General features: G+C 37.3%; 2 protein-coding genes across 25 annotated transcripts in view; one reads left to right on the forward strand and one right to left on the reverse strand.

The window, feature by feature from the left end:
- phc2a (polyhomeotic homolog 2a (Drosophila)) overlaps window positions 1-10,157 on the forward strand; it is a 39,531-nt gene extending 29,374 nt beyond the window's left edge. For 4 of the 7 annotated variants that reach the window (XM_051879625.1, XM_051879627.1, XM_051879628.1 and 1 more), the window contains 8 exons: window positions 138-499; window positions 608-761; window positions 5,941-6,140; window positions 6,976-7,096; window positions 7,605-7,719; window positions 7,847-7,970; window positions 8,687-8,963; window positions 9,051-10,157. In XM_051879625.1, coding sequence (XP_051735585.1) covers window positions 138-499; window positions 608-761; window positions 5,941-6,140; window positions 6,976-7,096; window positions 7,605-7,719; window positions 7,847-7,970; window positions 8,687-8,963; window positions 9,051-9,205 — 1,508 coding nt within the window. In that variant the 3' untranslated portion in view covers window positions 9,206-10,157. Of the gene's footprint in view, window positions 1-137; window positions 500-607; window positions 762-4,497; window positions 4,802-5,940; window positions 6,141-6,975; window positions 7,097-7,604; window positions 7,720-7,846; window positions 7,971-8,686; window positions 8,964-9,050 lie in introns of those variants that run through there. The other 3 variants (XM_051879626.1, XM_051879632.1, XM_051879631.1) reach the window with 3 other exon arrangements.
- A 2,021-nt stretch (window positions 10,158-12,178) lies between these two features.
- Window positions 12,179-13,952, reverse strand: part of eif4g3b (eukaryotic translation initiation factor 4 gamma, 3b) — a 47,768-nt gene continuing 45,994 nt past the window's right edge. For all 18 annotated transcript variants that reach the window (XM_051879458.1, XM_051879449.1, XM_051879459.1 and 15 more), the window contains 2 exons: window positions 13,381-13,527; window positions 12,179-13,203 (listed from right to left, as the gene is read on the reverse strand). In XM_051879458.1, coding sequence (XP_051735418.1) covers window positions 13,022-13,203; window positions 13,381-13,527 — 329 coding nt within the window. In that variant the 3' untranslated portion in view covers window positions 12,179-13,021. The remainder of the gene's footprint in view (window positions 13,204-13,380; window positions 13,528-13,952) is intronic.

Here is a 13,952-nt window from a genome sequence, read left to right on the forward strand (position 1 = left end):
ACGTAGTTATCTATCATGCACTATATGTATCTATGTACTATAGTTTAGCTGATTTATCATACTCTGTTGTTTCTCTGAACCTGAAATGAGTCACATTAATCATTAAATATAGTTGTCTTTTGTTATATCTATTCCAGCATATACCCAAATTCAGACCCATCAGCTGCTCCAGCAGCACAAGCATCAGTTTGTGATACAGCAGCAGCCTCAGATACTGCAGAGAGGTCAAGCTCAGCTCTTAGAAGCTGCCACCATTCATCCTCACACAGTGCAAGCTGTAGCCATTCAGCCTGCCCTGCCAGCTCAGCCTCAGCAGTGCCCTATCCCTTTGCTGCCCAAAGTGCCTGTTACCTGCCAACAAGCCACCATTTTCCATTCCACCACTGTGAGTCAGCAGGCACTTGCCCAGAATGGACAGCCGCCCATGCTGAGCCACAGCAAAACAGCACCTCTACAGCTTACTGCAGTTAATGTCCAGATCCAGCCAGTTCAAACTCATGTAAGTGGATTGAACGTCATGTATTGGCTTGCTTCTTTGTTTCAATGTATCCTAATTTCACTTATTCCTTCCTATTCTGACCTTGTCCTGTTCTGACGTTAATTCCAGCTGGAAGTAGCCACACAGGATGTGTCAGATAAGGACAACCCTGTTCCTCTCGAACCACAGCTGCTATCCATACCAACGCAAGAGCCAACCCAAACAGAGCAATCCCAATCAGTCAAACAATCTCATCAAAGTAAAGTCACAGAAAACACAGAAGGTACTGATTATTTTATTATGTATTTGTTTTATTTCCATGACTTTCATTTATTTAGTTTGTTGGTTCAAAAAGGGTAAAGGTTGCAATTTTGAATTTAGCAATATCTGCAAGCATTGCTTGTGTTTTGATTTACACAAATATAAATTTGTCTCCCTGTTCTTATCCTAACAATCAAATGCACTCAACATAATCAGTAATTTGGATTCATATATTTATTCAATGTGTAGAATAAGAAATATTTACTTTTATGTATATAAAAATATATGTTTAACAAGCATTTTTAAACATTTCAGCAACCACATAAGTTGCTGAATGTGATATACAGACAGGTAACCATAGCAGCAGTGGGTGGGCTACTAAGCACGTTCCATTATGATCATTATGGGATGGTACATCAACAAAACACAAGTAGTGTAATTATTTTAGATTTGCATATTATTAGATTTACATATCAAAAATGTATCACAGTTGATTTATAATAATTTATTTATTATCATATTAAATTTTGCTTGATTTGAAGTGAAAATTTCAAAAATAACCAGCAGTTAAAAGCTTGATTAAAAATACCGATCATATAGATGTTATGTAGTTATACACTGTAGTGAATCTATATACTATAGTGTAGCTGATTACATACTGTGTGTTTCTCTGAAACGGAAATGTCACATCAACCATTAAATATTGTCATCTTAAACACTTTATTATAGATTTACACATTACAAAGATATCACACTGTCAAACACAATTTATTATTGAACAATTAAAAAAATATTGAAAAAAGACATGGAATATTAAAACTATTTTGGTCACATCCAGCTATACTGACTGCAAAATCTTGGTCTAGCCAGACGCAGAGTGGCTACTACGTCACCACCATCTGTAGGTTTGCCAGTCACAAAAACACAAAGGCCAACAACGTGAGCTTTCCCCTCAAGCGGAAGAGTAGATCTGTCACACCCCCAGTGTCTATTGTCCAGTCAAAGCACTTGCGAGAGTGTGACAGGCAGCTTCTGCTATAATTAGGGGCAAGGGTCTGAACTCTGTTGTTCTCAGTGGGACGTGGGAATAAAGGTGGATGCACTCTGGCTGTCTGGCAGGTGTGTTGGAGGCCTAACCTCTCAGACGTTAAATTATGAATGATGATAAACTGCTCTTTTATGAACGTAAATGGCTTGCGGCGTCAGAGCATTTGAATCATAAATCATGTCATGTTTTTATAACATGTTGTATCATGCTGATAATTTTGCTTGATAAATATCATGGTGCATTCATAAAAGTTTTAAAGTGTATTTTTGTTTTAGATGAAGCACATTTAGTGGTTTTTCATGTGTGGGATTACACACTTTAATCAGGTATTTCCATGCTAGCATAGAGGTGAGTCTCATACAACTGAGTAAGTTCAAGTTCAGATCAAAGTAACTCTTCTTTTTAGAGCAAACAACAAAATCACTGTGGTTACGCCTGATTAATTATTATGTTTCAGTAGCTTGCAATTGATGTAATTGCTCCAGACGTTGGCATTGCAGTGCGAGACGAGCTTGGGTTTAGTTTATGATACTTAGACTCCATTGTGTTTCGACTCCCAGCTGCTGAGTGTGGCACATGAGTGGTGTTGTATATCTTACGAGCGATAGACTCACTATACATGCCCCTGTGTTACCCTGGATCTCCCTTTGTCCCTGAGGAACCCAAGACCCTCTTATCGAAACATTTGTGTCTGCTCTCAATATGAGATAATCTTGCAGCTAATGCAGGGTAGAGTTTGACAAACAAGTTAAAAATAGTTATTCCCAGTTGTACTGAAGATAAATAATAGTGTAGATTAATTAGTTTTAGAGACTATTTGAAATTTTATTTTCTGATGAGTAATTCACAAGAGGGTGTTTTATAACAGTATTTCTTATACAGTCTGCTTGTACAAAGAAAAAACAGTCTGCCGGTTTTTTTTTTTTTCATAAAACAGTGTAAAACTCTTTGAAGTCCATGTGAACTGGAAGTTTTGACCGACTTCAGTGTTGTGAAGTATTTCCGAGTGAAACTGAATATTGAATGAGAAAAAATAGAGGACGGGGCTTGATTTTAGCACACCTCTTTACAATCCCTTGCAGCAGACTGATGTCATCAGAGAAGGAACGCTGTTCCAGAGGGGAAGAAAATTTTCAGAATTTGACTAACATTATGAAGACAAACACATTTTTTCTGTGGATGGGCTTGCATGGTTTAACTGATTACCACAGGACTAATGTTTGATTGAGTCAATTTTAATTTGTGCAGACTGGAGCGTGCAGTATTGTCCTATAAATACATGGAATTCTGGTTGGTCAAAGTTATTAGTATAAAATTATTTTGAGTGTACAAAGAATTGGTATAGGTTTACTATGGAAGCCTGTTTCTGCCACTAAATAAAAAATAAAATAAAAACGGTAATTGGTAATTAAAAACTGACTTTTTTTTCTCAGAATTGTGAGTTATAAAGTAAGAATTACTTATAAACTCGCAATTGCGTGATATAAAGTCAGAATTCTGACTTTTTTTCTTGCAATTCTGACTTTATAGCTCGCAATTTTGAGGAAAAAAGTCAGAATTCTGAGATATAAACTGGCAATTGCGTGATATAGTCACAATTCTGACTTTTTTCCTCGCAGTTCTGACTTTTTTTCTCACAATTGCATGATATAGTCACAATTCTGACTTTTTCTCACAATTGTGAGTTATAAAGTCAGAATTCTGATATATAAACTCGCAATTGCGTTATATAAAGTCACAATTCTGATTTTTTTTCTCACAATTGTTAGTTATGAAGTCAGAATTCTGAGATATAAACTCGGAATTGCGTTATATAAAGTCACAATTCTGATTTTTTTTCTCACAATTGTTAGTTATGAAGTCAGAATTCTGAGATATAAACTCGGAATTGCGTGATATAACGTCACAATTCTGACTTTTTTTCTCACAATTGCGAGTTATAAACTCACAATTTTGTGAAACTTTATATCTCACAATTCTGACGAGTTTATATGTCAGAATTGTGACTTTATATCACGCAATTGTGAGAAAAAAGTCAGAATTGTGAGAAAAAAAAGTCGATTTAAAGATATAAAGTCGCAATTACTGTTTTAATTTTTTTATTTAGTGGCGGAAACGGGCTTCCATAGTTTACAACCTCCATAGTTTACAACAAATAATTGAATGCAGAATTTGATCTAGACCTAGCTAAATCATTGGGATTCTAGTATCACTTCAATTTGTCTTATATTTGTTGAAGTTCATTGATTGTTATTTTTCTGTTTATTACTGAGAAGCTGCTTTGAAACAATTTGTATCGTACAAAGCACTAGAATAAAGTTGGCTTGTCTTCACTGTATATAGCCAACTAAGAAACAGTAGTATGGTACACTTTGTCAATGACCTCATATTTAACGAGAAATGAATGTGGTCGTTTTTCCATTTTCAATCTTATTTTATGTAAAAATGTCAAAACTTTTTAAAGTCCACTGAAATAACGATTCAAGAAAGATATAAAAATTAAAAAAAAAAAAAAATCTAGATATTGCTTCTTGTTCATTCATCACACTAGAAATGAGTCAGTTAAGTCGAGCGTACTGCAATGTGGCATTCCATGCTGCTAAAATAGTAGTATGGTAGTATGCAATTCCAAAGATAGCTAAGGAGCAGTAGATGCTCTTTCTCTGCCTACGTGCGCCTGTCATGGAGCCGCTCACGAGTTTTAACCAATCACGGAACGCCTCTGTGCTTAATACGACCTGCTATTGGACCTAATTCCAAGCGTGAGGGACCAATCGGAGCTGCGCAATGTTTCCTATTCAGTTCCCCCATACAAAGAGGATTAGAGAGTGCGGCCCCGCTGCTCACACTGAGGGAATCGGTTAGAACAAACAAATCCACGCACACAAGAAAGTTTGGGTCGGATCATTTGTTGTACTGCTTTGTATATAACACCAGTGGATTATGGAAGTGTACTCGGAAGCGTTGGAATGCTAAATTCACTTCAGTGTTTTCCTGTTTTGGCGCTTGAAAGTGTAAGTAAAGAGTGCGTGAGCGGAACAAAGGCGTGTGCTGTTGACAATTACCAGGACGCCTGTGCGTGAGTGTTTGTCTGCAGTGTGAAACCCTGCCAAAATTTCAGGATATAAAGTTACAGAGTTGCTCGCTACTTGTCCTGGGACGGAGGGGTGCGACGGGTCTTTTAGATGCCGAAGTGTTGTTTGCATGCGAGTGTTTTGAACCGTCTCGAGGAAGCATGGGAGTAATGCTGCTACAGTACAGGCGTAAATTTGGCAGTTTTTCAAAACGGGTAGTGCTAAGAACTTTGACTTTGACCAGGGTATTTTTTTTATATAGTGGTAATAGACTCATAGCTCTTCATAAATCAGTTTTGTTGTGTGCTTTAACCGGACATTACAGGTCAGTTAGAAATAAGCAAGTGGTTGCAGGTGGCGTGAATGTTTTTTTCACATGCATACATATAGTCCAGTATAACACAATTAACGTTACCTGTGAGCTGATAATGCGAGAGTAGTTTATAAATTTAACATGTATAATCTTGATACAGTGTGCCTGATCTCTGATATTTCATACGTTTTATGAAAACACTAGGAGACCTATGAGAGTGTTATGGAATAGCGTGAATGAATCGTTTTTTTTATTCGGGTCTTTTCCGTGAATCGTCAGAACACCAGTTCAAAAACCGTTCTAAACGATTCTCTAAGAATCAATAACTTTTAGCAGTAATGTTACAGATAAAGGATACTGTAAATAGGTTTTTACGCAACTGTATGATAGTTTAATCAACAGACGAAACTGAGTTTTAATAAATGGCATTTTAATAAAACATGCAGAAACTTATCCATAAAATGTAGATTCATTTTACCATTGTTTAATACGAATATTATATTTATGTTTTAAACGACCTGTTTTTATGAAATTACTATAAACACCCTTGTTATTAAAACGTAAAGAACGTTGTAAACTAAACAACACGCATGGCTTTTGAAACGGTGGTAAAATGTCACTGAGCACGCGATGATGTAATCACGTAAAAAGATAAATGAATCGGATCTTTGAAATGAGCTGTTCTAAAGAACCGATTCGCGAAATATCTCGGATTTGCTACCAGTATTCTAGTGTTTCTGATGGATACTGTTGTGCTTGTGTTCAGCAGGCAGAGTGAATGTGAAGTCAGGTGTGGGTTCACCTCCAGCCATGACCTCGGGCAGTGGGAACAATGCGCCCACGGTGACCGGCAGCGCTCCGCAAAATGGCGAGAGTAAACCGCCGCCACAGGCGGTAGTAAAGCCCCAGATCCTCACGCATGTTATCGAGGGATTCGTGATTCAGGAGGGAGCTGAGCCTTTTCCCGTGAGTGCTGCTTATTTCAGCCAGTCCCGTGTGCTTGTTTATGTTTGCTGTACTTGTTTTGGTTTCTCTTATGATAATTTTTTTAGTTTGTACTTAGTAAAATAATAGTATTTAAACTATATATGAAACGATATGATTTATTATGGTTAGATAAATGGCACTTGTAAAACTAACTTATTTGTCATAGAAACTACAACTAAAGCTGCTGAAGTTGCAAAAGCCTAAATATTATAGTTACTGCAGTTAGTGTTGCAATAGTAAACCATGGTATTTTAAATATGCCCAACTTAAATTGACCCACTTCCTAGTCATTTTCACTCAACTCTAATCCCTGGTTTCTTAAGCCTAGTCCCAGACTAAAATTCATGTTTGAGCTGTTTTAACTGAAAGCAATTTGCACTGACATCTTAAAATGTCACTGCCATTGTTTTGTCTCAAAATGCACACCAGTAATGTTGTTTTCTAAGGCACGTTTATAAAAACAACTTAAATGTCCTAATTGAACTAATCCTAGCTTAGCCTAAAGCCCTGTCTGTGAAACCAGACCTAAGTGTTAGAGCCAATTTTGTCATTTACTCACCTTCATGCCATACTAAACTAGTATGCATACAAATATATTCTTCAAAAAGTCATTGGTTTTGAGTAACTTTTTTGCTGAACTATTGCTTTAAAATACTGAATCCATTTTAAGTCCTTGTTTATTAAAAGCGGCACACTTCCCTCTAGTGGACAATATACCACAGTTCTAACTTAAATCCACAGACTTGGAGCATGCAGTATATGTTCTTGTGTAGTGAATGGTGTTTTTTATGCAACACCTTGTGGATCGATCCAGGTTGAACGTCCGTCCTTGCTGATCGAGAATTTAAAGAAGCAGAAGCAGCATCAGGCTTATTCAGACCTACAAAAGCAGTCTCACAATGCAGACTCTGAGATGGAGGACCTTTCACAGCAAGGTAATGAGATATAATAATGCAGCAATACACTACGCGACTTTTGCTTGATTAGCAGTCTGGACAAGTTGATGAAAGTCAGAGCCAGTCTGCAGATTTGAGATGACAGTTTTCACAGAAAATCGCATAGTGTATATGACAGCAGACTCCTTTTTAACCTTCAGACTATGATTCCATCCAGCCGAAGGATATCAAACATGAGTCGATTTTTAGAACGCATTGTTTACATTTGTCACGCATCTCCTAGCTACGAGGCACATTTCTGTGTGAGCTTGTTGCATTTGGATCAACTTGAAAGTTTGGTAGTGTGTGATCCTCGGTTGTTTAGTATAGGATGCCCGGTTTTCTCTGTAACCATTTACAAAGTTGGCAAGTGTATGATGCTTAGTGTTTTAAAATCTGTTCAGATTTGAAAAGTCGTGTTGTGTATTCCAGCCTTTAGTCACACACCTGATGGGTCACTGATGCTCAGACTGTTGTCCAATCAGCTATAACGTCAACTCTTTTACAGAGCTAAATAATCAGATTGCTGAGCCAGTGCTGTCATGTGAATTCTGTGGGAATGTAGACTTCGCGTTTAACTTCAAGAGATCCAAGCGGTTTTGTTCTACGGTGTGTGCAAAGAGGTATGTGGATCCTTCTGTAGCCCACAAATTATTTTTGATTTTTTTTTTTTTTTTTTTTTTTTTTTTTTCAGCATTTTGTTGCAACACTCAATTGAGTAGTTGGTTTACCTGTTTTCTTCTCTTTCAGGTATAATGTTGGATGCACAAAGCGAATGGGACTTTTCCCAAGAAAATCAACATCAGACAGCCCAAAGAAACAGAAAGCCTCCAACACCAATCATCAAAACAGCAGCACGGATATCAGGAAACGGGTAATTCCCTTTTCTTTCTTTCTTTCTTTCTTTCCACACTTGATTCTAAACCCTGGGCAAACGGAATCCTGGGTTATCTTGCTTCACTTTTCACACTGCTCATAATTTACCCAGGGTTAACAATTAATCCTGGGTATTCATAAGCTGACGTTTCACATTGTACATTCCTAAACCCTGAGTTAACGTTCTTATTTGCATATTTGCCGTGTCATTGATTAGATAAACGTAGCACGTGACCTGTTCACATAGCTCTAGCATTGCGCATCCACGTATTGCCGACTGTACTATCGAGTTTATAGTGAATGGACATTTCGGACTATAAAGATAGAATGAAACGGTCTTTTCTTCACTCAAATTGTAGCATTTTCTGTCAGCATTTGACATTTTTCCTCTCAAACGCTGAGTTTACTGTTTATGTACAATGCGCAGTGTTTCCGTGGCTCTTTGGCACCGCAATGAGGGGTAACACCGCAAAAGCTCCAGAGCAGGGTTTCTTAACCCCGGGTAAAAAGCAGTGCTAACCCTGCTTCTAAATTACAAATGTGAAACGTTCCTTTACCCGGGTTAAAAGCGGTGTTTAGAACGACGATAACCCAGGGTTAAGTGCAGTGTGAAAAGCCCTTTTCTTTCTTTCTTTTTTTTCCCTCATTGCAGTGTCCCATTAGGGTTATCTATGGAGAAATGAGCTTAACTGTATCACTTGTGTTCTCTCATAGAATCCAAGGGCTCAAACAGCCATGGGAGGAGCGTCTTTGTTGTCCCCACACTCCTCTCATCCATGTCTCGGCGATTCCAGCCAGTGTTCAGATATGTCCAGCTACGAAGAGCCCATTTCGCCACTGTCCAACTCAAGCTTTGGAACCCAAAGGCTTCAGAACAAGGAAAGATTTGATCACAGTAGAGATCTCCCTCTCCTCACGCAGCACTTCTTGGCCAGCGACCCCACCAAGTGGAACGTCGAGGACGTTTATGAATTCATCTGCTCTCTGCCAGGTAGCTACCATCATATTCTGTCGCTTTTTGGGTTGCAAATTAGTTAAACGTCACTAAAAAATCTTCTTCTTTTTTTTTTTGCGCCAGGCTGCCAAGAGATCGCAGAAGAGTTTCGCTCTCAGGAGATCGATGGCCAGGCCTTAATGCTTCTCAAAGAGGATCATCTCATGAGCACCATGAACATCAAACTGGGCCCCGCACTGAAAATCTTTGCCCACATCAGTATGCTCAAGGACTCGTAGCCTTTCCCACAGCTGCCTGGTTTGGAAAGGACACCCTAACACCTCTGCACTGGTTTCCTCAACCCATTGTGGCTTTTGGTCCTGGGGATTGCTGCTCCTCAAAACCACAAACTTGTGTATAGTTCTCGTCACAGTTGAACGATTTCATCCCTAAAGCATGATGGCGTGACTTGATTACAAATCTCTTGTGTATTCAGCTGTGACAGGCCTGGGAGGGGGCGACAATCCATCATGTCAAGAAGACAAGCACAAGTACTTTGCCATTTGTGCAAACAAATGTTCATCGTATGGTAGCATGCAAACAGGTTTACAGTTTCTTTTCTGTTTTGAACTGGACTTGTGATTTGTCTGTCATAAAGTGACGTTGTTGTAGTTCTGTTTCTCACTGTCACAGCAACATGTGATGTTCGGTTAGCCAAGGAAAATGTTGTACCTTTTAGCCCTTGCAGTGTGCCATCATTTATAGGTAGTAAACTGTGTTCAGGTTTCTTCATCTCACAGGATATTCCTCAGTTCACTTGATATTACTTCAGATTTTTGTACTCAAATGTGGCATTTCTGACACTATAATTCACAGGTATAATGGACATGAAAACTTTGACTCTCCAAGATGTGCCTAATATTCTAAATATCCCAAAGATTCCACACACATCATCATGCTTTTAGTTCAAGTGTAATCACTATGTCAAAAATACATTTCCCAGCATTAAGGTTTAAGGACTGTGGTTAATACCACTTTACATTTAAGTTCTGAACCCTTCATTGGTATGATGAACTGCAATCATTTTTCATAAATCGCTTCTATCCCAACCATCAATGTGTGCACTCATGTTTGGGAAGCTGGTGCAGCTTGTCTCTATTTTTACATTAATCATTTGATCAAATTTCTGTATTTATTGAGAGCTAGTCTCCGATTCTGTTTTATATTTGAAAATAAAACTGAGAAAACGAAGTTGTCAGATTGTTTTTCAAAAGAATCAAAACCTTATATTCTCATATCACAGCTCAAATAGATGCACTTTTGTTTAACAGAACTGTTAAGTGGATAAAACTTACTTTTGGATGTTTTCCTAATGCATCAAGTAGTTTTTTTTTTTTTTAAGCTTAGCATCGCTGTCCTTCGTGTGATTTCCAATACCACAATTGTTAGACGATGCAGTGCCATCTATCGACGTGGGTAAGAATGAGTTTTATGTTAATTAAACTGATAGTTTACAGAATAGCTGTTTACACAATTAATTCCTTTACTTTTATAACAAAAAGTTAGAAACTTGGGCGTCACTCAGGATTTTCTCCATTATCAAATTGTTTCACCTCGTGTACGCCGTACCAATGTTTACACTCGTTTTTTGTCTTTGTCTTCTGACATCAGACCTTTTCTGCTGCTTCGGCCATACAGGTACTGATTCTCACTCTGTCTCTGTTGATAAACACATATATATATATATATATATATATATATATATATAATGTATACACACAATTTTTTTTTTTTTTTTTGCTCTTTGCATCACCAAACTACACTACGCTACTATTTTATCTGCAGATGCGGCAGCCAATGAGCCCGAGTCACGACATTTCAACGTGGCGAAATGCACCCAAAAATAAAAATTCTGTCATTAGTTACTCACCCTCATGTCGTTCCACACCTGTAATACCTTCGTTCATCTTCGGAACACAAATTATGATATTTTTGATAAAATCTGATGGCTCAGTGAGGCCTGCATCGCCAGCAATAACACTCCCTTTTTCAATGTCCAGAAAGCCACTAAAAACATATTTAAAACAGTTAATGTGAATACAGTGGTTTAACCTTAATATTATAAAGCGACGAGAATACTTTTTGTGCGCCAAAAATAACAAAATAGCAACTTTATTCCACAATATCTAGAGATGGGCGATTTCAAAATGATGCTTCATGAAGCTTCAAAGCTTTACGAATCATTTGTTTCGAAACAGTGGTTCAGAGCGCCAAAATCACGATTTCAGTAAACGAGGCTTTGTTAAGCCCTAAGTGTTTTGAAACTTCAATAGTTCACGTGACTTTGGCAGTTTGATACGCGCTCGAACCACTGAATCAAAACAAAAGATTCATAAAGCATTGAAGCTTCAAGAAGCAGTGTTTTGAAATCGCCCATCACTAGATATTGTTGAATAAAGTCGCTATTTTGTTATTTTTCTCGTTGCTTTATAATATTAAAGTTGAACCACTGTAGTCATATGAACTGTTTTAAACATGTTTTTAGTAGCTTTCTGGGCATTGAAAAAGGGAGTGTTATTGCTGGCGATGCAGGCCTCACTGAGCCATAGGATTTTATCAAAAATATCTTAATTTGTGTTCCGAAGATGAACGAAGGTCTTACGGGTGTGGAACGACATGAGGGTGAGTAATAAATGACAATTTTCATTTTTGGGTGAACTAACCCTTTAAATGTGTATTTAACAAATAGCACCAAACTTCTGAATGGACCTGCAAAGATGCTGTGGGACCTTTTTGATATCAATCATAAAATACTAACTACCTGACAGAAATCATTGAAACTGGTGTTCTGAAAAAACATACCATTCTATGTGACAATGTTGGACTCCATAAAAAGAGCCAATTCTTTGCCTTTTACATGTTAAAATCAGCTGGAATTACTGTAACAAATGAAACCTTATTGTAAAGCATTAACATTTGAAAGACCCTTTATTACTTGCATGTACATAGAATAAATTATATTTTAAAATGTATTAATATATAAAACAGTTATATTAAGAAATGTAATACTATTTCAGTTTTACTATTTTTACTATATGATCAAATCAATGCAACTTTGGTGGCATAAGAGACTTATTTAAAAATTATTAAAATAATCTTATATCCCAAACTTTTGAACGGTACTGTACCTGTTGACTAAATAAGAGCCATTGTCACACGAAACTTGCGAAGCCCTGTATAAACACTGTATAAAATGCACACCATCACCCCAGTTTTGTATTTTTATGAATCTTTTTTGTCTTTAATTTATTTACAAGCTTTAAATTTGCTCTATCAGTATGAAGAATAACAAGCACTTTAGGTTCAGCAACATCTCCTTAGTGTTTTGTACACGTCACCATCTGCTCATTGACGTCCATTCTGAGCTCTCGTTGTGTGATCCCAGCAGTCCCCTGAATGCATAGTTCCTGCAAGTTTCTGCCAGATTAAATGTTTCACAAAGAGCAAGCTAAAGCAGAGGAACATTTGGTATGGTTATTGAGATAATAACCTTAAACATGTACTAAACACTTTAGTACTAAACGCAGACCAGGTCTCGTCTGTGCTCAACCCCAAAAAAAAAAAAAATTTTCAACAATTTGAAAATCACAGAAGTTGTTTAATAATTGTTATTGTCATTATATTAATAAAACTATTAACATTATTTCTCTATCCACCAATAACCGCTCGTTGTGGCTGTCTGCAAATGTCAAATACCCATTTGTGTATGCTGTTCTTAAAAAAAATAAATTAACGAGTCTGAACTTACGTTTTGTTTCATTGTTGCATGTTTGTATTATTAAAGTCCTCTTAAAAAGTAACAAAAGAAAAAAAGAAAAAAACTTAAATGCAACATTTCTATAAATAATACATTTTTTTAGTGCTCCAGCAATTGTAAGTCATCATAAGGTCGCTGCACGTCAGTGAACCGTACCATTCGATATCTTGCTGCACTCAATCCATCCTGATGCATAATGTGTTGCTTGTTATGTTACATTTTAATTTGATGCAGTTATTGTTTAAATGACTATTGTCTCTTCAGCACTAGTTGGCAAATGTGTCCGTTTGTCCTCTCGTCAATTGTCCTCCGACTCCTCCTCTGCCTCGCGCAGCCACGTGAAGAAGGCGGTGACTGACTTCAGGGCCACGCCCTTGCCTTGCTGTTCTGCGGGGTCTTTACTGACTTCCCACTTATAGAAAGCATCTTCAGATATCACATCCTCATCGTACAAACAGTCAAAGAACATCCGGAGCAAATCTGTAAAAAAAAAAAAAAAATTAGTTTAATCTCTCTTTATTTATCAGTTCGTTTTTATATGGAAGTTCATCAATAAAAATAAGTATAAATCAAAAATAAAGAACAAAACATCCATTATATAACACAAGTATTGCATTTGGTGTGAGTTTAAGTGGGAATGTAAAAGGTTTTACTCACTAGCAGGCTGGTCCAGTTTTACTATCAAAGCTTGAAGTGCGTAAAGTGCTTGCAACTGTCTCTCTGTGTCTGAGTTAAGGTATTTGTGTAATACAGGCAATCTCCTCTGGATTATGGTCAAGTCCACTTTGCATGAGGAGCCCTCGGCTGCAGGCAGAAGACACAAGATTTGTTGAAACTGTACCACATAACAGGCAAACACAAGATGCTGCCCACTACTATCAGCATTCCTGTTCAACGCCTTTAAATGCTAAAATTTGCACAACTATCTACACTATTTACTAGTTACAAATATTTGCATAGGGTGTAATATCTCATGAAATATCACTAAGCAGTTTCCCCTCCATTTTTATATATATATTATGCACACACATTTTATATATGGCCACAACTCAATGCATTTAGACACGTAGACATGGTCATGACGATATGCTGAAGTTCAAATTGAGCATCAGAATGGGGAAGAAAGGTGATTTAAGTGAATTTGACAAAGCTGTGGCTGTTGGTGCCAGACAGGCTAGTGTAAGTATTTCAGAAACTGATGATCTACTGGGATTTTCACACATAACCAT

This window comes from Ctenopharyngodon idella, chromosome 22 (assembly GCF_019924925.1).
Source record: "Ctenopharyngodon idella isolate HZGC_01 chromosome 22, HZGC01, whole genome shotgun sequence".
Lineage (NCBI taxonomy): Eukaryota > Metazoa > Chordata > Actinopteri > Cypriniformes > Xenocyprididae > Ctenopharyngodon > Ctenopharyngodon idella.